General features: G+C 37.7%; 1 protein-coding gene across 3 annotated transcripts in view; it reads right to left on the bottom strand.

Annotated features, from left to right (window-relative positions):
• Positions 1-23,925, bottom strand: part of Olfm3 (olfactomedin 3) — a 229,002-nt gene that overhangs the window by 17,335 nt on the left and 187,742 nt on the right. For 2 of the 3 annotated variants that reach the window (XM_052731101.1, XM_052731100.1), the window contains exons 2-4: positions 20,102-20,248; positions 11,552-11,707; positions 6,468-6,687 (exon numbers count right to left, since the gene is read on the bottom strand). In XM_052731101.1, the coding sequence (XP_052587061.1) occupies positions 6,468-6,687; positions 11,552-11,707; positions 20,102-20,248 (523 nt within the window). The remainder of the gene's footprint in view (positions 1-6,467; positions 6,688-11,551; positions 11,708-20,101; positions 20,249-23,925) is intronic. The other variant, XM_052731102.1, reaches the window with a different exon arrangement.

Genomic DNA, 23,925 nt, shown 5'->3' with positions numbered 1-23,925 from the left:
AGAGCATATAAACATTTGGAAGATTAATGATAATCAATTTATAGTAAAGTTGATTGATTAGAGAAAACCATGGCTAAAGTAATTTCAGTCCAAAAGTTCTAGAAGAAATAGCCTTAAATGTATGGAGTGAGGAGACTGTACCATTTTATGATATAACTTAAAACTTTAGGTGTGTGTGTGTGTGTCATAGTCTAGCAAATGACTTCAAATGACTTACTAGGGATTATTTTAATTTAATCTAGAGACATATTCTCAAAAATAGTCCGCAGACTTCTGATTAAAATCTCAATTTTCCACACCAGGGAGCCAGAGTTTAACTTTTCTTTAGTTATATATTCCTTTTTTATAATTTATTTAATTTTATAATTTAATTTAATTTTACATATCAGCCACGGATTCCCTTGTCCTCCCCCCTCCCCCCCTCCCCGCCTTCCCCCTAGCCCACCCCCCATTCCCATCTCCTCCAGATCAAGGACTCCCCTGGGGATTCAGCTCTACCTGGTAGATTCAGTCCAGGCTGGTCCAGTCCCCTCCTCCCAGGCTGAGCTAAGTGTCCCTGCATAGGCCCCAGGTTCCAAACAGCCAGCTCATGCACTGAGGACAGGTCCTGGTCCCACTGCCTGGATGCCTCCCAAACAGATCAAGCTAATCACCTGTCTCACTTATCCAGAGGGCCTGATCCAGTTGGGGACTCCTCAGCTTTTGGTTCATAGTTCATGTGTTTCCATTCGTTTTGCTATTTGTCCCTGTGCTTTTTCCAATCTTGGTCTCAACAATTCTCGCTCATACAAACCCTCCTCTTTCTCGCCAATTTTACTCCTGGAGCTCCACCTGGGGCCTGGCCATAGATCTCTGCATCCGGTTCCCTCAGTCATATTCTATGAGATTTTTGGTGTCTATAGACCTATACTATCACATATTTTCCAATGAAATACTGAACTTGCGTTGTGGAAAGAACAGAAGTCAATAACAAAACAATACAAAAACAGGTGAGAACTAATGCTATGCTTTTGTATCTGCCTCTCCTCAAAAGCTTTCTGACTTGGGAAAGACACATGCATAACACACACACACACACACACACACACACACACACACACACACACACATGACACATACACTCATGTATATACATTATACACACACATTTGTTACATGAGTGAAAAGCAAATTATTTTAAAAATAAAATTCTCTCTTCAAGCATTTGTAGAAACTGTATTTCCTACTGTGTTTGAGATATGTCGTGAATGTCTCCAAGTCTAAACACAATACAAAGCAAGCCAAGGGCAGTCCTTTCAATGCAGGAACAGCGTCCCTCCAGCCCCCTGCCAGATAAAGGTACACACACACACACACACACACACACACACACACACACACACACACCACAAATCAATGAAGTTTTTTCTTTTAAATGTATGGATAAGCTTAGTGCCCTGGGGGAGTGAAGAAAGGGTTGAGGGAACCATGCCATGGGAATGCACACTCTTGCAGGTGCAATCAAGTAAGGCTGCTCAAAAGAGCTGGTGTCTTGTGTGCACAATTAAGAGTGTTAGGGTTTCAGCAGTTAAGTAGGAAGAGTGTTTCAGGGGAAAATAAAGAAATTCAATGCCCGGGAGGGTTAAAATATACAATAGAGGGGAAATGAAAGATGAGAATGTTCAAAGCTTGGGACAGAAGAAGGGTGCATGCTGAGGTCTTAGAAGAGGAGGGGAATGGTGTAGTATCCATGTCACTGACATAAACATGCAGAAGTGTCTGGATTCAGTTTTCAAGGTAAATGCCTCACATATAACTGTAACATGCCCCAATTTGTGCTTAGAAAAAAAAAATAGAATAAATACAGAGAGCAATGGAGAAGGTCTGTCTTCAGTTAATCCAAGTGGTAAGGGGGGGTACTCATTGCAGATTCCAACTGAAACATGGTGAATGAATTTCCAGACTTGGGGGGTGAAAATGAGGATGCAGAGAGTAACAGTTTGGAGGAAAGTGTAAAGGAGGAGTAAGAAGATGTGGTGACTGTGTGGGAGATGTGAGCTTCAGGGGCCAATGAACAAATGACTGTCTCTCACACTTCCTTCTGGGCCACAACAATAGGATGGGTGGATGGTAGTTACAACTATTAAATTATTATTAAAAAATTTCCTGAGCTACCTAAACAATGTCTCTAATGTGAAAAGTAATTTTACAAAAGGAGTAAATATAAATAAGTATCTGCCTTGGGCATATATTTAAATGTATATACACAGTTATAAAATTTATCCTTTCAATGACGGTTTCATTATGTGATATGTGGAAAACGCCATTACTTCCTTGAACGAGATGTTCTTTCTCCTGTAATTTATGTTAAAAATAAATAGTAAAGTTGTTTTAGGGTAAAAAAAGATATCATATGTGGGAAAGAAATCTGATTTTAAAATAAGAAGGACTTAGGCTTAAAGTTGTTATAACCTTTATAATCTATGGAAGTTCATTGATTTTTTTTGTGAGTTTCCTTAAGTCATCAATGCTAATGTGTAGCACAGAGTTCTTTGAGGGATTAAAACAAATATGTAAAGCAGCTGGCATACTGCCTTTCAAGCAGTAGGCACCCAATCTTGTGGCAATTACCTATTTATGTGCTTGCTATTCTTGCTGAAAGATGAGCTTGTTTACCTCAGGGAGATGGTCTTTTACAATTCTTGGCTTCTCAAATATCCAACAAAGTGCCAGCACATATCATGGTGTCAAAAATATTTGTTGAGTATACAAACATATCTACAGGCACATAGAAAATTTGGTTTCCATTGTAAGAAACAAATTCTCCATAAAATATAGTAAGAGAGGTCTCATCACCTTGACCTCAAATGGCTGTTTTAGTAAAAAGATGTATCCCCCTGTTTCACTAGAGGGCACCAAATCATTGCCCTAAAAATAGAAGCAGCAAGAGGGAATAGGGTGGGGTAGGGTAGGGATGGGGGCAAGCCTGGTTATTATCTCCATCAAATATCTGTTGGTGATCTCAGGGGGTGTGTAAGAGTTTTAACCACGCTTTCTCAGGCAAGTTTTCACAAGCATATAATTATATTCTGCATGTCATGAAATCTGATACGATTTAATTAAGCGCAGGGGACTTTATTCTATTCAGTCTCTCAGAGGAGAAAGTGGAATACTTTTGAAAAAGCATCATTGTACTTCACTCAGGCCACGAGGGTGCATTGCTGTGGGAGTTTTGTCTGGTTTCTACTCACTGCAAACCTTTAATTTTTCCATTGAAATAAACAGAATATTGCCTTTGTAGCCTGCAGGACTTGTGATTCCCTGGGGGCCTTGTTTACTGTTCGGGAGGGTCCTTGAAGACAGGGAAGCTGGTTTAATTTTCAATCTTCAGATTTATGTGCTGTGCCCTCTGACATTTTACTTAAAACTAACTCCACTGGGGAAGAAAATTGAGGGAAATGCACTCACAATTGTTGCAATTTTATTCTCACTTCCCAGTTCATTTCTACCCTCTGCTAATCAGCTGTGTGCTGAGAGGCTTCTGTCAAGAGTGAAGATGCTAGTCATGAATGAGCCTTCTTACTCATTAGACTAGATTGCAATCCCCCCTCTTGCCATCTCTGTGTCTGTGTCTGTGTCTGTGTCTGTCTCTCTCTCTCTCTGTGTGTGTGTGTGTGTGTGTGTGTGTGTGTGTGTGTGTGTGTGTGTGTGTCTTTCTGAGCATTGTAGCAAGTTGATTTTTAGATTCTTTGAAATGTTGACTCCATGATATGTTCTCCTCTATTTTTTGTGATAATGGTCCTGTTGTTAATTAAGTACTGTCTTTCCTCCCTCCCAAGATTCTATGGTCTGATGCTTTAATATCCTGGTGCTTGGAAGATAACAATGATTATGGCGTTGAAAGGATTCTCAGAGATGAATTCATCCAGCTTGTACCAATACCAAGAAATGCAGATACTAAGTCAAATGTATTTTAATCAAACCCTAGCCCAGTGACACCTTGAAATTTCATGCTTTAGTTTCTGTTTCTCTGTACACACACATACACAGACACACAACACACACACACACACACACACACACACACACACACACACACAATATGATACCCATTTTTATCCATCTATCATCTACCCATGTATGCATCTACCATGTGTCTATATTTCTATTTCTCTATCTCTGTGTCTCTATCTATCTATGTATCTATCTATGTATCTATCTACTATCTATTTATTTATTATCTATCTATCATCTATCTATCTATCCATCTATCATCTATCATCTGTCATGTATATTCACCTTTCATCTACAATTTAGATTCTCTATTTAAAACTTCTTCTCTGTTCAGTGATGCTTACTAAGTGGCTAATTGATCTAAATAGTGGGAAGGACAAAAATCACATTTTTTTTTAGACAAAACCCACTGGTCATTATGCTAAGTGACTAGGAGACAATGATTCCTGACAATTGAAAAGAGTTCATGAAATAGTACAACTACAGCTTACTCTTTATTTTCATGGGTTTCATATTTTCAAGCTCAACTAACCAGGAATAAAAAGTATTTGGAAAATGATTTCATCTGTAGTAAGCATGTACAGACTAATTTTCTTGTCATTTTTGCCTAAACCATATTTACTCTATATTTGGACTGGATTGGGTTTTATAAGGAATCTAGAAATTACATAAAACATATGAGATGGCATTCATAGGTATTGTTAAGTACCATACTGCTTTATACAAAGGGACTTAACAACTGCAAATTTGGATATTTGTGAGGCTCTAAACCAGTTCCTCACAGGCACTGCTGAGTTTTCAATGTTTTATAGCTACATGTCAGTTAAAGCAATGAGCAGCTATCTTATTAGGAGAAATGAGTACAGATGTTATTGTTTGATACTTTTAATCTATTGACTGTTAGAGTAAGTGTATCAGAGTAATTAAATTCAACATATAAATTGTTCTGGGTTTGAGTCCCAGGACTGAAAACTAAATAACTGAACACAAATAAAAGAAAAGAAACATTAGTTAGTGAAACTTATTTGTTGCATTCTTTCAGACCTTGTGGTCTATGAAGGAAATGAATAAAATGATTCATGATAGTAAATAACATATATATGATATATGGTTATATATGTAATCATATGTATACACATCAGATATAATTAATATATTATATCAAGTTTTTATGTCTAAGGACACCATGGACAAAGTGTACATATTTCAAAAATAATGCAAAAAGGGGGAACTTTTGACCATATAGATTAACATTATTTCACTTAAGTATAATTGCCAGTATTGGAAGAAGACAAGTGTAGTGAGCTATATATGGTTTGGTTTTTAAAAATAGAATCCAGAATTACTCAGTTGTGGTAGGCTATTTTTATCTACCTACCTATTTCAGTAATATCAGAGACTGCACAGTAAACTAATTCCTAAAATTGAGTGAATCATGATTTCTGTGTTAATTGTTCAAAAACACAATTGACATACTTCAAGATGTTAATAAAGCAAAGCTTTATTAACTCAATGTGTCACCCAGACTATTCTTCTTGGGGGAATGGATGAAATTGTTTGAGAGAAAAAGAAATGGCATATGGTTGGATGATCAGGGAGGGTGAGAGGATCTGGGAGGAGTTGAGGGATGAGAAAAGTGTGTTCACAATATTTAGCAAACATAATTTTCAACTAAAAGAAGAAATGAAGATTTCTATGCATTTTTGTGTAGCCTTTGAACTCACTTTATTTCTTGTGAATTAATCTTGTGTGATTTTCTTTGGAAATTGGTATGACTATAGTGGGGACTCGGATGTGGGAATTCCTCTCTTAATTGTTTCTAATTTTGGTGATTGTGGTAACTTTCACATAATGCAACATTTTGCATTTTTGTTCTTTTTTTAATCATTTGCATTACATTTTAAATAGTGTCCAAAATGGTTTTTGTAACCATTCAGATTTTATTTAAACATTTACATGGATGCACTGAAGCGTGCTTTGCTACAAATAATCTATTTAAAGCATGCTACCCCTCTTGCCTTTTGACTATTCCAGAATAGATTTTTATTTTGTAGTTTTGAGAACACTTGTCTTTGAATTTACATCTGATCATTTCACACACTGTCAACAACTAAAACAAACAAACAAACACCCAAAAGCGGAAAAACAAAACAGAACAAGAAAAAATGGAAGAAAGCTTTTCCTCCCCCAGCCAAGCAAATATGGCCATCTCATGTTTAGAAAAAGGAACCTTCTATCCAGTACTGTAGCTAACACAGCTGCTTATATTCAGCAGAGTAGTTATCTGAAGTCACAGAGCCTTGACATTGCAGGACCTTAAATAAGAGTTCTCAGCCGTGCTTAATTGACTAAGGGACACTTGGTCCAGTAACCCTGGCCTGACTCAGTATCACTCTGAATTCCTTCAGTGTGAGGACTCAGTCTTCCTGGAAACTGAGTCTCATGACTTTAGCAACTGAATGACCTCTACTCACTTAGCTTTTTCATGCAGTCTCGCAGCCTGGTTTCCAAACTGAGAACCCGTTGGTGGAGCTCTTCGTAGTCATAGGCACCGATTTCCTCCTGAATCCCAGTGAGGACTGAGGACAGGTTCCGAATTTCCTCCTTGAACTGTGTGATGAGCTTTGCATCTGTCTTGTACTGCTCCAAAACTGGGATCAGGGGCAGTAGCTCATCCATTTTCTCTTTCAATTCCTGTGGAAAGCAGCAGAATGTTTCCAAGAGTCATTTAAAACAGAAAAAAGCATCTACGTTCATTGCATATAACATGTAAAGGAGCTCATTGAAACAGCTTCAGAGTTCTTCATTGATTTTTTTTTTTTTTTGGTTGAAGTTAGGTAGGCTTTGATAATGCAACTGGCCATGTGGTCGTTAGTAATAAATTTGCCTATCTCAGCTTATTAACACAGTGACCTCTCTTTAAGAAGATACATGCTTCAATATAAAATAAATCGATCCTTATCATAATTAGAAAAACCTTCCTGTCATAGCAATTATGGCCTTTTGTATTATCTTACTTTCTGCTAGTTTTTATGAAGTGAGTAATACATCATCTATTTTGGAAACAGAGACATGATCCCTTTTTCCAATGATGTATTGAATGGTGGTAATAGAAAGAGATCAAACATCCTATGAGAAGCTAGTGAAAATGAATTATCCAACCATTGAATATCCATGCCATAGAATTGCATAACGAAAAAAATTCAATTCTAGATCAGCCTTTTCCTTGAACTTAAGACTGTTTCTAGCTATGGTCATGTACTTTTTTGTCTTTATTTGTGCTCAGGTGTTCCTTACCCTTTAGAATATCCATCTTAGGACAACTTCATCAGACAGTAAGTTCAACAACATGATAAATCATACTAAACTTCCCAAAGGTTGAGGAGATAAATACTGCTGTTTCCATTTTGAATTATTAGCCACCTTCTGTCTCCATTTGTCTTATAGCATAGATAATTTAGGTGTCATTACAGAAGGCAGAATTGCTTAGCCACCTATGTAGTGAATTAACTCCTTCAGGGAAGAAGGTACACAGATAATATTTAAAAGTTGGGCCAGCTACACAGAGCTGTTCAACACTTAAACACTAATTTTTGTCAAGAGATCAAGCAGTGTATGTTGTCAATCAGTGTCCTCCATTCCTAGTCATCACAGGACTGGGTCACAACTGCACCTTTACCTGCAACTTCTGCACTTGCCACCCATACTTCTTTCCCTTTAACGTGGTAGCTGTGGACAACAAAAGTATTGCAGGAGCTTGACTCAACTCTGAATTTATTGCAGATGATATAATCTGTTGAAGGAGTTCCAAGCTTATGATCATTTAAGAATAACCTATAGGTGCTGTACAATTATTTAAGGAACAGAAAATTGCATTTTTAAATTAAACTTAGGAAACTTTATTACTATAAATACATTCGAGTAGCAGAAGCTCATGTTGTTGCCCTGATTCATGGGTTTGTGTTTCTTGTGGGGAGATTTTTACGTATCCTATAAATTTGGAAATCTTTGAATGTGTCTCCATGTACATGTTGAATTGGAGGGATAAAGAATCTTAGTAATGAGGAAGATTCATAACTATTGCAGTCAAAAGGCAGAACTGCAGAGTGTTGCTCATTTTAGGGCTCATTTTGAAATAAGCCTATTAGTTTAAGCATCTTTTGGTACCCCTAAAGGGAGACACAATTGTTTCATTAGAATTTTAACGATAAGAGCTCTGCTCATACCATTTGCTGCAAATTATAACAACAGCCACAGTGAAAGCTTTTTCATTCTACCAGTGGGTGTATTCAAAGGAGCAATCTGATATCAAAGTTTTCAAAGTATCTTTTCAGTGATGAATTACAAATTTTTTATTTTTTCAAAAATTGTTAGACTTTGGGCAATCAATTTTGAAACTTTGGACATTTATTAGAGGGCTGTATATATATATATATATATATATATTCACACACATATTTATAAAATAAAATTATACTATCATAGATCTGGCTTTGCTAATACCTCATGGAATTTTATTTTCCACTGTGTAGCTCTGGCAATAATATCTTACCAACAACAATTGATTTTACTATGATGGCTAGCTTGGCTTTCCTCTTGAAAGATCAGAGAAGAAAAAGTTGACAGTGTTTGTCATGAGATGAAAATTTTGCAGCAGAAGAGAGATTTTTATATAGTAATTTTCAGCTTAAACTTGGTTTTAGAATGTTCTACTTCTAGCCTATGTTATCTCTGTACCTAGAGGGAAATGTGATGCATGATGTAACTCAGTGAAGAAATGAGTTTCACAAGCATGTGTTGAACCTCTAATTGTTACTCGGATTTGAATGCAGTGGGATGTGCTCATAAATGTGGGGATGTGGGCATGAGTATTGGTGTGCATATTGTATGTGTATATATGTATGTGTGTAGGCATGTGTGGGTATGCATGTTTGTAACTGTGTATGTGTATACATATGTATGTGTGTGTGTGTGTGTGTGTGTGTGTGTGTGTGTGTGTGTATACACATCACTTTGGAGGCCACATGTTGGTGTCAAGTGTCTTCCTCAGTCATACTCTGCTTATGTTTTTTTTTTTTTTTTAAGATAGGTTCTCTCAATGGATCCAGGAGCTCACCTACTAGGTTAAATTAGCTAGCTAACAAGCTTTAGGATAATGTCTATTTTTAATTTCCAATGCTGAGGAGACAGGTGTGCATCCCCCTAACTCTGCCACCTTTTCACATATGCTAGGGATCTGAAATCAAGTCCTTATTCTCATATTGCAAGTAATTCACCAACTGAGCCTAGTCTGCAGTCCCTATTACTCTAATTTTAATTCAGAGAACTACTTTATCAGTTCAGATCTCTAGGTCTGGAGCTAGGCTTTGTCAACTTGAATCTTTAGTCACATGCTAGAAAATTTACTCATAGTTTGTGTTTTAATTCATCCTCTAGGGTTAAAAACAGCAAAACAATGCTTACCTCACAGGATTGGTATGATGATTGAATCAGTAAGTACACTAAAGTGCTCTGAACTTTGCTGTGAATATGTATGTTCAGAAAAATGGTTATTATTGTGATTACTGATATTTAGATTTTTGGCATTTCCAACATATCCTTGGATTATGTGAACTGTGAAAATCAAAACCATAATCATATGGTACTTCCTGAAAATACAATAACATCATGGCTTTTGCTAAGCAAAAATCCTATATACTAGGACAAATATTTTTGGTTTCACTCAGCTTTGTTCACACTTCTTTGTTTCCTGCATCTACATCCCTGGTCCTGCTGACCCAGGGCAGATTACATGGTTCCTTGGTTCTACCAAGTCTTCAGTACTTTGTATCCTGACATGCAGCATGAGCTCCTGCCCTGTTGCTGCTGTCTTTTCTGGAATCATTTCTCTCTTCCACCTCAGTATTTATAACCTTCTACTTTGTTAACAGCACAGCTCCAGGTTCACATTGCTACTTGTCCATCTGCTCTCTAGTTCTGAGCATTGAAAGTGGATCCTGGAACCCTGAGTTTCTAGATCTTCTCTGGAATTTAGTATCTGGGGAAAGGAGGTCACATTTGAACACTGTCAAATCTCTAAACCTTCAATAGATCTTCAGTGAACAAATGAACAGCTCTTCTCTTTGCTCTCTCAAATGATGCTCAGTCGTCACTGGAGCCCAATCTTGTTCCCTATCACCTGTCTTTCATGGGAGGAGCTTGCGCTTCATTCCTCCAAGAAAGGCCTGGCCCTGCCTCACAGAGTGTATGTGCCCAGTGAATTCTGGTTGACATGGATTCCTGATCTCAAACCTTGTCTTTCTCTCTGTTTACCATTTTCCCACATTTTTTTGACTGTTATTCCAGCTCAAAGTTTTATTTCCTATAATCTTCAAGTGCATTGTGTCTTCTAGGAGTTGCTCTAATTCCCCCCCCCCCCCCTTTCTGGTTTTGTTTAAGTCTCTCTTCAGCTCAAATTACATAATTTAATCACTTCAACCTTCTCTCTTTTCAATATCCTCAGCTTTCATATCTTCTTTTTCTTTGTTTGAAACTGATTATGTATTGATGTCTGTCATCTAAACCTCTGTCCTTAATTTCCCGAGGCTACAGGGAAAATTCCAAAACATGATGATTTTTACCACTTTAAAATGTACCTGGCAAGGATCCTGTTTGTAACTAACTCTATGTATGCTCAAAGTCCTTGACCACAAGCTTGAATACAAGTCATTCCTTTTACACTAGGATTGAACCTCACTGTCTAATTGACAGAGGGGGGAAAAGATGCTACATATGAACAACCTTGATCTTTTTGAAAACTCTGTACTATGCTTTTTTAAGACAGATAAATTATTTTAATAGAGGCTCAAGTGTCATTTTCAGAAGTTTTTTAAATAAGTGACTTTGTACTATATCATTAATAAAGTCTGCATAGCATGCTTAACATATTTTTTCCATTTTTAGTTTCTAGACAGTTGGCATTAAACCATTGCAATCTTAAAAAAGGAATTTGTTTGTGTAAACTTAGAAAACTATCGTTTTAAACATCCTTTTATCAATGGCATCATTGCTCCCTTTAAAAGTTTACAATTTGAGCTGGGCGGTGGTGGCGCACGCCTTTAATCCCAGCACTCAGGAGGCAGAGCCAGGCAGATCTCTGTGAGTTCGAGGCCAGCCTGGGCTACCAAGTGAGTTCCAGGAAAGATGCAAAGCTACACAGAGAAACCCTGTCTCGAAAAACCAAAAAAAAAAAAAAAATTAAAAGTTTACAATTTGAAAAAGCTTTGATGACTTAATTATTAATATTCCTGGGAATATTCTAGATGGTAAATTGCCTGTAAATACATACTCAGAAACTCCACATACCTCAGGGTTGGGAGGCACCTTCTTTTTCTTTTAATAGTAGTTTTCTATGTGTTCCTGGCTATTAATGGTCACTTTTTACTGACAAGACTGTTGACTCCCCAGTGAGTCCTTAACTTTGTATACATGCATGGGCTAAGGCATAGTGATTTCTAGCTGAGTGACATGCTAGCTGCCTACTGCGCTGAGTTGATAAGACTGCAGGACTCACACCTACCTGAAAATGCTTGGTCATTAGTGTCTTCCGATCATCTTCAATCTGCCGAAACTTGGCCTTCAGCCCTTTCATTTGGGTTTCCATTTTTAAGACGTACTGGAAATCTCTCTGAGTTCTCAAGTTTAAGACTTCTATAGACTGGGACATATTCTGTACCTGTCAAATGAAGCCATTGGTTGTATATTATTCTCTGTTGATGGATACATGCAATCTCTACTAAAGTATCACAATGTTATTAGAATGAAGAACAGAAGTACCAAATCTATGAATGCATGTCTGCTTGTCACATTTTCAAGATTACTTTCAATAAGCATTCAAAGAATCCAGCCAAAGGAAATTATACCTATGCATGTTATAAAAATTGGACATACATCATTAGAAATGGCCAAAAAAGCAAGAAGATAGTAGATTAGAAAAAAATTAAAATTAGTTTCATTCCAAGGCCTCATAAGGTTATAATGCCTCAAGGTGATGCATGTTGAGATAAAATATGTTTGTAAATGCTGTTTCTTACATTTGAAATGTCAGAGGGATTTAGCAACAGTGTATGGTGTTGTGGGATGCTTTTCTGTATGTTGTGAATATGTGTTGCTCTGATTGGTTGATAAATAAGTTGCATTGTCCTATGGCAGGGCAGGATGGAGATAGGCAGGAAGATCCAAGAGAGATAGTGAAAAGAGAAAGGAGAGACAGGAGAGATGCCAGCTGCTGCCAGGAGAAGCAAGATGTAAAAGTACCAGTAAGCCATGGTTACGTGGCAACTTATAGATTAATAGAAATGGGTCAAACTATAAGAGCTAGCTAGCAAGAAGCATACCATACGCCATGCAATTGGTAATTAATATTAAGCCTCTGAATGATTATTTTATAAGCAGCTGTTGGACCTTGGAGACAGGTGAGACCGGAGAAAACTTCTGGCTACAGTATGGTAGTGACACCTCCAACAGAGAAAGCTTCTGGCTATACAGTATGGTAGTGACACCTCCAACAGAGTTAGAGTTTAACCATTTTGAGGCAGAAGAATAAGGAAGAGAGTGAGATGGAGACTCCATAAAGGATGAACAAAAGTATATAAAAGAAACCACTTGGCAGAGAGAAAGGCTAGGAGCCCTCATTCTCCACCACTCAATTCCACCATCCCAGCAGGTACAGTGCATCCTCAGACTGTCTGAAGCTGGTCTTTTGTTTATTATAATACTAGCATACATCTCAGGGTGAAGCTTTAAAATGCTAAGGACACACAATGCATGAACTATTTTGCAGAGCTGAGAGCAACAGAATATGTGTAAGAAATCCTATACAGGTGCAAATGAGCCCCAAATGCAAATGACTCCAAAAAGCCCAGGGTGTGTAACATAAAAGCCTGTATCCTTTGTTCATTGAGACACAGAGCTACTTAACTCCCTCTCATTCCTCCAACCCACTTCCTCCCTTGAAAACATATCTTTTCCTAACTATGCTCTGCCACCGCTGTATCTCTGTGCCCCTTCTCAGGTTCTTTTTTTTTTTTTTTTTAATTCTAGAACACAGGAACCTGGATTCCCTCCAGAAGAGCTCACTGAACCCTGATATCAACTCATACTGATTTCACTGCGGTTACATCATGGTGGTTGTTTAAAGTATTCTGAAGGGTAACACTGAGTTAGCCAGGACAAATGTGGCAGGATTAGAACACCTTCTAAGTTGCATAGCCTATGTTTGAGGGACTCGCGAAATGGCCAAAACATACCGTGCCTCATAGATAGGCAGAAACACATGGTAAGCTGATGGCACTGGCCCAGGTTCATTGAGCCCCAGGCTATTTCGAAGTAGAAAAGAGGTGACCTAGAAAGAGTGCAAAAAAAGAAAGAAAAGCTGCTCTAATTTCTGTGATAACAAAAACCTGAAAACAAAGGGAAGCCTCTAATCGAGGGAAGAATTTGAATGAAGAATAGTATGAGGATAAATTATTCTAGACTAAGATGGATCTCTACACCTCTGGTATCTCTGTACTCTTTTCAGAGCAACAACTTTGTCTTTGCCTGGAAACTTGTCAGAAATCAGCATTCCAGAACTATTCCAAAGACACTCAATTAGTCTGCATATTTATCAAAGTTCCCAAGTGAGTCCTGCAGCTGACTTTTAAAGCTTGAGAATCACTGTTCATCTAGGCAGGGTTTCTAAAAGAGATAAATGTAACATGGGTTCAGAATTCAATCCTTTATCATAATCAGATACAGCCACACATGCAAAAGATAATATAATCTATTAAGAGAAAATCATGAAGAAATGCACATAGAAGAATTAGGAAAATAATTAGATGTTAATATTAAATTTCTGAAAGAGGAAACTCTATGAACACAAATGTAGGTATATGGTGTATATGTATAAGTCCGTTTTGATTAAATGATATTTTTGGTTGCGTAAGTTAATGCACCAAGGAATAAGCACAAAAAGGTGATATGATTGCAATTATTTCTTTGTTTTAGAGATGTGAATGTTTTCATTTTTTTTTTAAGTAATTGTGTATTGCTTAATAATTAGTAAAGGCTAGTTTCATTGAAAAAAGAGTGAACTATGGTTTGTTCAGAGGTAGACTTCTTTTATCGGGTAAAGTTACAAAGCTTAATGCACATACCAGTTAGCTATAAAGAGACCCTAGTTGATACATTGCTCACAACTGTTGTTTTTAGAAAAGCCAGTGAGTTCTCGTGCCCTGGCTTGCCTCCGTTCTTTACCTCTTGTCAGACAAGTCAATTTTCTTTTTTTCCTTTTCTCTTTTGTCTTGATCCCTAATTCTCCCCATGTCCATCCTGTTTCCAGCATGTCACAGTCTGGCTTACATTAAAAGTAATTTTGCAATGTGTGCTTGGACAATGTCAGCAGAGGACCCTTGGTCTGTGATCCTCCTCAGAGGCTGCGTCTTACATCTTTTACTTTCAAGATGTTACACAGAACCAGACACAGAATAAGCGCTCAATAAATATTTCCTAAGTAAAATCATCTTGGGTTTCAAATAGTATAATGGCAATTAGGATCTTGCTATTTTAGGGAGAGTTTTTCTCTCCCTATAACTGTCAGAGACTGCAGTATGTAACTATAAATATTTTTAAATTTGAAATTATTATTATATTTGCAATGCTTCATATAAAAATTTTTAGTGCAATACAAAATTAGAGATGACATTGAACTCATGGACACTTCATCATAGATAAAATCATTGCTTTCAAGTAATTTTCTAAACTCATTTAGAGTTAAGCATGAATAAAGAAAAGCATTTGCATTAAAGTAGCTGGCTACCTATTTAAATATGTAACAGACTGTAAAGATACCTGTCATTAGCATGCGTGACATCCTCCTAAGAATTTTCTGTACCTAGTCATATTTTACACAATTAGAAGGTTAGGGGCAAGAGGAAATATTCTGAATGGAGTTAGAATAGTGTCCCTTATTTTATGTGCTACTCTCACTTCTCATTTAAATTTTCACCTTAATTTGTGGTATGGGAAAATACTTTGAGAGAATTTTTGATGAGACTTGGTTGTGATCTATATTATACAGCCTTGAATAATTGTAGGACTATGTCTGAGGTATAGGGCAGCATTTGACTCTGAGTTGCCTTTAGCTCTTCCTAGGAAGAACTTACTCCTGTTGGTGGAGACTCACTTGAGCAAGGTTCCTGATGATACAGAACACTGACTCTCCATTGTGTGACTCATAGGGAGACCTGTCATCTGTGTTTCTTCATGCACTCTGCTTCTCTCTGAAGCTGTTCTGCAGTTCAGCTTTTCATATTTGTTTGGGATTCTGTTATGTTTTGAACACTAGGCGGCACCTAAGAGGTTTGATTTTCACTTGATAGCATTATTTTGAGACAGTCTGGAAACCTAAGAGGTGGGGCCCAGCAGGAAGAAGTTAAATTTTTAGATGTATGTCATCAAGGAGTGTATCATGTCTACATTGTTCCATTGACCTCTCTCCCTGCTGCTGGTCTGCTGACTCACTCTATCACATGGTTGTGTGGTTCTGTTTACGATGTTTAGCCTTATCACAGCCAAGGAGCAACAGGACCAAGTGACCACAAAATAAAACCTCTAAAATCACGAGCCAAAATAATTCTTCCTCCCATAAGCTTGTTTTTGCTAGATATTTGTCACAACTAAGAAAATCTACCTAACAGACTTCAGCAATGTTTGGCCAAGTCATTGTCTCCCATCTCAGATACTCCTTTTTTGAACTCTGTCCTATTTGTTTTTTATGAATAAAATGTATGAGGTCTTTCTGAATGAACACGAATGTATTTTTACTCTCAGTTATAACTGTTACTCATACCACTTTATAATAAAAAACAAACAAACTATGGCTCAATATGTTTGTCTAGCTTTGGCTTAACAATAAGAACAGCAGTTTCTTGACTGCGAGACTTTACAGGAAGTATGGTTTTTACACTGCTTTTGAAATCTTCAAGGTGAATTACTGTGTATAGTGTCCTTGAATTGATTTTATTGGTAAAAATGTTACTCACTTCCTAGTCCAAAATCATATTTTAGGAAATATTGACCTAGGCAATGAAGAATACCTGTAGTAATACACAAAACTATGTAGCTAATAAGCAAACTTTTAGGCCAACAATTTTATTTCTGGTTCACTAAGACCCAAGCTATTAATTAACATATATATTTGTTAATACATCGGACAGAGATAGCAACTCTTAATAGTGTTGAGACCACTAGTGATATGGTAAATGACATAAAAACTCTGTAAAAGCAATCTGATATAACACTACAGCTAGTAAGCTAAGTAACATTGAAAGACTCAGAAAGGAAAAGATTACTTTTGATTAAATTTAGAAAATGAACCATGTCTTTTGTAAGGATTGAATGGATATGAAGGACTTAAGAAACTAGGCATCAAAAAACCCAAATAATCCGATTAAAAAATGGGGTACAGATATCAGAGAATTATCAACAGAAGAATCTCAAATCACAAGATAAAGGAATGTTCAATATGCTTAGCCATCAGGGAAATGCAAATCAAAATGACTCTGAGATTCCATCTTACAGATGGAATAGCTAAGATCAAAAACATAAATGACAGCTTATGCTGAGGAGGATGTAGAGCAAGAGGAACACCCCTCTACTGTTGGTGAGAGTGTAAACTTGAAAAGCCACTTTGCAAATCAATATGGCAGTTTCTCAGAAAATTGGGAATTGTTCTACCTCAAGACCCAGCTATACCACTTTTGGGCATATGCCCAAATGATGCTCAAGCATACAACAAGGATACTTGCTCAACTATGTTCATAGCAGCTTTATTTGTAATAGCCAGAACTTGAAAAGAGCCCAGATGCCTCTCAACCAAAAAAATGGATTAAAGAAAATGCGGTGTGTTTACATAATGGAGTATCACTCAGTTGTTAAAAACAATAACATCAGGAAATTTGAAGGCAAATGGATTGAACTTGAAAAAAATTGTCCTGAGTGAAGTAACCTAGACCCAGAAAGACAAACATGGTATGTACTCACTCATAAGTGGATATTAGGTGTATAGTAAAGGATAACCAGGCTACAATCCACAGATCCAGAGAGGTTAGGTAACAAGGAGGGCCCAAGGAGGGAGGCATGGAATTCCCCGGGAAAGGGAACTAGAAGAGAGTTCCTAGTGGACTGGGGGTGGATGGAGATGGGAACTTGAGGGATCAGGCTTAGGGGTCAGGTAGAAACCTGGTGCAAGGGAAGCTCCCAGGAATTCCTAAGGATGACCTCAGCTAAGACTCCTAGCAATGATAGATGTGTAGACTGAATTGGCCATCTACTCTGACCTGGCAGGATTTCCAGAGGAGGGATTGGGAGCCTGGCCCAGCCACACAATCTTTGACCTATAGGCTGTCCTGCCTGTCCTTATCCTGAAGGAGGCTAAGGGTATATGGCTTGGAGATTGTGGGAGGGGCCAACCAATGACTAGTTCAGCCTCAGAAACATACCATGAGAGTGAGCCCTCTCCTGACACTGCCTGGAGTGCTAAGACCCAGAGGCTGGATGGCCCAGAGACATAGGATAGAACCAAACACTATTGGAGAAAAAAATGTAGACGTTCTGCTATACTCATAGATTGGTGACAATCCCAATTGTCATCAGAGAACCCTCTGATGGAAACAGTTGCAGAGACCCACAACAAAGCATCGGCTGAGCTGGGGGAGTCCTACTGAAGAGAGAGAGAAAGGATCCAATGAGCCTGGGGATCAAGGTCATTGAACCCACAGAAACAACTAACCTGAGCTCATAGGAGCTAAGAGAGACAACCAATAGTTAGGGGGCCTGCATGGGACTGACTTAGGCCCTCAATGTATCTGTGACAGTTGTGTAGCTTGGTGTACTTGTAGGACTCCTAGCGGTGGGAGAAAAGGCTGTTCCTAATGCTTTGTCTGGCTCTTAGATACCTATTCCTCATCCTGGGTTGCTTTGCCCAGTCCAAATACAAGGGGCAGAGCTTAGTCCTACAGCAACTTGATATGCCATGCGTTGCTGATACCCATGGGAAAAGTCTGTCAGGTATCTAGGCCTTTAGGCCTAAGATGGATGCCCCAACATCTGAGGGAATTCAAAGCAGTGTGGTAGCAGTCCAAGATAGGAATCCAGAGAGAGCCCACCAACCACCAGGAGAGAAAAAGCCAAAGAGACTCAGGCTGAATGCAGCTTGGGCCTGAGCCAGGGAACCATAAGGCCACAAGTGAATTCTTGCCACAAATGTTCAGCCACCAAATGTAACATGAATTGCTAAACAGTCTTACTAATAAAAAGCCCAGAGCCAGATATTGGGGTAAAAACCTGAGAGATCAGAGGGATAGGAAAAGCCACAGAGAACCTCACCTCACCGACACCTCAGTCTCCAAAGAGACCTACTTCCTGTATACCCACGCCTATATGCCTTCCTGTTCTGCCATCTCATTTCCTCTCTCTGCCCAGCTACATCATTTCCTGTCTGTCTGTACATACCTCCAGACCTCCTATGGTTAGTGCTGGGATTAAAGGCATGTGCTACCATTGCCTGACTTCTATGTTTAACATAGTGGCTGGCTTTTTCCTCTGGTCCTCAGATAAACTTTATTAGGGTGCACAATATTTGGGAACACAATATATCACCACATGCTACCGAACAATACTAATACATTATATGAAGCTATAACATTTAAGAAAATCTTTCTTATGTATTTTATGTAGAAGTAAAAGGACGTTTCAGACTGTCGGTAATCTGAGTAGAAATACAATTTTATAGAAGAGAAAAGTGTGTTTAAAAGGTTAAACCATTTTCTACCAAAATTAATTTCCCTGGTAACTAAAAAATAAATTTTAATTTTTCTTAAAAAGATAAGACTAGAAATCAATATCACAAAAGTAATCAAAATATGCCTATAATAATTTCTAACAGTCCGAGATTTTAATGAAAAATGGCACCTGCTCTAGCTGGGGGCAGGGAGAATGGACTCTTACCATATAAGGAGGCTTGAGGAGAGAGAGAGGAAGATGATAGCACCAAGGAGAGGGAGAAGAGAAACAGACTTGTTTATCGAAGGATTCCTAAATGATGCGCATAGAGGAAACCTTATGACACTGAGGAGAAAGTGGTAGCTTGGCTTAAGATAAGGAACATTTGTTTATTTTAGCATGTTAGGTTCTTTCCTTCTCCTGGATATCTCAATTTCAGGTGGAAAACTTCCCATCTAGTGTCTGGAGTACGTAATCACAAAAATGATACAACACAGAGTGAAGTGGAGAGCGTGGTGTCCTCTACAGCACACTTTCTAATTCATCTCTTTCTTCGCATGACACTTAAAATTCAAACATGTTGTCATCCTTGCATCGCTCTGACCACCCCAGCTGTCCTACTGTATTCAGAACCCTGCACAGTGTGAGTCTGAATGGCGACCATTGAAAGGAGCACTCATTGGCTTTCCCCCTCCTAAATACACATAAACAACCTTTCATGAGCTGACTCTCATCTGTAAAAGAGAACAAATCAAGGGCATTCTGCATTTGATTGTTATGGATCCAGCTTAAGTAAATTATGGAAAGAATGCCATTGAATGGAACTGAAGAGCTTAATGTTCAAAGGAATGATTTAGAAAATGATGATAAACACTCAGAATTATTCATTATCTGTCCCAATAGCTTGCATATTTCATGCCATTATTTTAACTTCCTAGCAAGATGGTTAGTAAGAGTCTAATGTATGAGCTCAAAGAGCTTTGTGTGATCCTTAGAGCTGAGACTGAATTGTTAGCATCCGAAGAACACTCCGTGCTTCCTGAACCCTGTAAGAGAGAAATTGGCTGGGTATTAAGATGTATGGTAGAGAATCTGTCTTAAGAAAGAATAATTACAAAAGGCAAAAAAAAGCCATAGAAATGGAATAATATAGCCAGAAACTTGAGATACCCTTTTGAAAGAATAGGAAAGGCTCATGTTAAAAGAGAGCTAAGACCAGAGCAACTACATGATATTCATCAGAGATCCTTTCTAAAGAATGATAGATTTCAATAAAAAATATGCACAGGGAACACAAGGCACATACCTTTTCCAACAGCTGACGGAGCTGCCTGCTTTTGGCATCCCGGGAACACAGGTTTTGTTCTGGAGCCACCACTGTACAAATGCATCGCCCATCAGGGTCCTGCGCTGAGCTGTACACTTGCCACCCTTCTTTGGGGCTAATCTGAGTCTGGGGAGAAGCAACAGCAAACACAAAATGGACTTTCACTATAGGGTAATGAGAAGATAGATTTGTAGTACCATAAGGAAAGCTTTTATTATGTTTTTCAAAGTACATTTGTCTGTGGGGTTTTATTTTGTTGTTGTTTTGTGAGTGTATATGTATACGCGTGTGCAGTTCTGACAACTTCTTGTGTCCTCAAGATATTTATACCTTGTGTTTGAGATAGGTTTTCTCACTGGTATGGAATGTCTCAAAGCTAGCCGGCCAGCAATCCACAGGGATCTGTTAATCTCAAGCTCTCCACATAGCTTTCTATGTTAGTACTGAAGATCAAATTCAGGTTATCATGACTGTACAGCATTCAGTTAATCTACCCAGCTACTTCCATACCCTTTGATTCTTCGAAGTTAGAAGAGAAAAAAATCAAATTTACATTGGTTGCAGCTTCATTCTGTTTTACCTGCTTCACAAATGTTACAAATGAGTTTTGTGGTCTCAGATTCTTCACTATTTACTGTCTGTGGATCTCACATCACTTGTCATGCTTTGTGCACTTTCAGATTTGAACTCCTTGTTTAGACTCTTCTACTAGTCACTTCTTCACATCTTACTGGTCTTTCTACACTAGACCTGCTAGTTTTTCCTTCACAAGAGGAATGTAATTAATAGTATATACTTTTCTTCATCATTATGCATGTCTGATATTCTGAAATAAAGCCAAAAATGGTCTTCTAAAAAAAATGAGCATCTAACACTCTTAATCATTGTACTCCTAGCTTAAAGGTAGCATGCCAACACTGTTAAAATCTTCTTCCTATTTACATTGACAGTTTTACCTCCTGCACTGTCCAACAGTGTCCTTCACTCCAAGAAGGTTGGTTTCTCTGTGTCTGATGTATTCATCAGACATTGAACTGCACCCGACAGTATTGCTCTTCATATAACAACTAGCTTATTCTATATAGAAATGTGAAAATTTCCTAACTTTCTTTTTATAAGTATTCTATCAAGTGCAAAACATGTCATCCTTAGTTTGCCTCACTATTGTCTTCTTTTTCAAGACAAATCTCAGTAGATTTTCAAGTAATATACACAGATGATATCCTCTTCATTCTACGATGATGGAAGAGTCTTTCCATGACTAGACTTGAAGCTCTATAAACTGGAGGTGTCTCTGTTAACAAACTTGGATGTTTCATTTTTCTACCTTAATTTCTTTCTGTTGTATAAGAGAAGTTTTGAGAATGGCTTGGTGTACATTCTAGCTACTCATTGTCTCACTTGCTCAGAGTATTAATGTTTCTTATCTAATTAAGCTTTTCTTTGACGATTTCCTTAACTGAAGAATGATGCCTTGGTGAATTCCACTGGGCAGCTCACCTCCACTGACTTACTGATACAACCATAAAAAGAATCAGCAAAGGAGTAGGAAGTTCTACCACTGTTATTCTCTTCACAGCATGGGGTGTAGATTTCAATTCTTATGTCCTACAATTCTTGCCATAGGACTCTGTCATCTCATACAAAAAACCAACACACAGGGTGCGTTGTGAACATATACTGGGAGAGTCATAAACTCTAAACTCAAGAATCTCATAAAGATATCACAAACCTTGCCTTTGCTTTTTAATAAAAAGAATATGTCACCAGACCAATATTTTAATCTCTTCATAGCTAACTGATTTTTTTAAAGATAATTCCTATGCTATTTTTTATTCCTGAGTGGATTGACTTCTTAATATAAACCCTCTTTCTATATACCGCTAATCTTTTCTAGCTCTTGTTCCTGCATATTCAGTTAAAGAGAAAAAGATGTTCTTAGAATCGTGTGTTACTAAAATTAAATAAGATATTAACTAGAAGTAGGTTATCTGTTTTAGTTATAAGGGAAAAATTCAGAGATTATCCACAGGATGAAAATAGGAATGACTTAGCAGAGTAGTTTTTATGATTTAATTGAAGGCTTAAGCTGAGCAATGGCTTGGGGTTAATTTCTCTGGACATAGGCCCTTTGGGCTTCTTGTAACATTGAACACCTATCTCAAATATGCCATAAAATTAAAGCTTGGCTCTAGAATAAATTTAGCTTTTGGACAAAGGAGCAAGGCCACCCAATTAGCATATTAAAATATTTTAACAGCAGTGCAAACACTGATTATTAAGGCTGTCAGCATTTATACTGACGTGCCCTTGCTTAGTGGTTTGGAGCTACTGTGAAGCTTGCCACACAGGGCCATGTGGTGGTCACTCTCTGTTGTTGACACAAGTGGGAAAGGTGAGCAGGATTTGATGTCCATTTAGTGTTCCCTGGAACCTCCTTCTTAATAATGGTAATGACTCCAGCCATGTTTAGACCTTCAATTGTCTTAATAATGGTAATGACTCCAGCCATGTCTTAGACCTTCTAAGAATTATTGAAGAATCGTGTCCTTCTGGACTGTAGTTACTTTGAATGATCTAAAGTATAAAATCTCACCTTTGTGTTAAGAAAACCAAAGTGCCTAGCAGTTCTGTAGATTTTGATACAAAACCCTGTATTGGGGACAATGACAAATAGAGAAGCTTTGTAAGTATTTCTAGCATTCTCCTTTAGGGTTCCCATCTAGCATTGAAAAGACAACCAAAATAAAACCAACTGTGATCTCAGATGGAAGAACATATTTAGATATTTTTGGATACCCAGGACAAAAGACCTGCTCCAATTCTGACCTACAATAACAATTATTCAAATGTCAGTAAAACTCACATACCAGGAATATCAAGCATATGTGGATCTCTAGGGGTTGTGGGGAGGATTGTGTAACTTATTGTCCCTTAATGCCTTGATATTTTTTAGGTCTAGGTGATACCATTCTGACCAATGTTGCAACACAAAGGAACTTTCCCACATTCACACAGAGAATAATCAGTAGGATTGAGGTTTGAACTTGTGCAGTCTGATCACAAGACATGAAGCTTAAACACCATATTGAACTATCAATCATTTCAGTCTCCCTTAATACATGATGCCATCACCCCAATACAGCATCTATTTGTACTATGGTGAAGCAAAGTAGTTGAACCTGGGAAGTGAATACAGTTGATCATGAATGTTCTAAAGCATCCATACACAGCAGCCATTACTGATGCAGTTCTTTTTGAACTCTTTGTGTTAATTAGAAGAACTAAATGAACTATTTAGCAGTTTTTATTATTACAATACTCATGAAATATTTAAGGGTGCACTAAATAAGAGAATTAAAACAATCATTTAACAATTGTATCTGGTCCGAGTTCTTTGATTATAATTTAATTACAGATCTATGCTTTACAAACATAAAGATATCACCTGGGAATTTTTCTGAACCACAGAGATTTGTGACAGGAAAGATGTATCCTCAGAAGCACAAAAAGAAGACCAAAATACATTACATTTCAGTATAGCATCCTTTCTCTTGTAATTGGATTCATTTCTTTGGAACCAATTGCCCTTAGAAACAGATGATGTTTTTTTTTTTTTTAATGTTACTTACAAGGAAGCCACACTGTAAAGAACTTAAAGCAATTTTTTCCAAGCCACCATTTAGTACGAACATGTACGTTTTCTATAACTTTCAACCCAGTGTTCTCTATGTTCATTCTCTACAGATAGATCATCTATATCCATTTACTGACAGTCCTAAGCAGGACTATAGAGGAAACAA

The sequence above is a fragment of the Peromyscus californicus genome, unplaced genomic scaffold (genome assembly GCF_007827085.1).
Source record: "Peromyscus californicus insignis strain IS unplaced genomic scaffold, ASM782708v3 Scaffold_9__1_contigs__length_137607984, whole genome shotgun sequence".
Taxonomy (NCBI): domain Eukaryota; kingdom Metazoa; phylum Chordata; class Mammalia; order Rodentia; family Cricetidae; genus Peromyscus; species Peromyscus californicus.
Note: the sequence above shows the minus strand (reverse complement) of the source record. Positions and strands in the feature narration are given on the sequence as shown.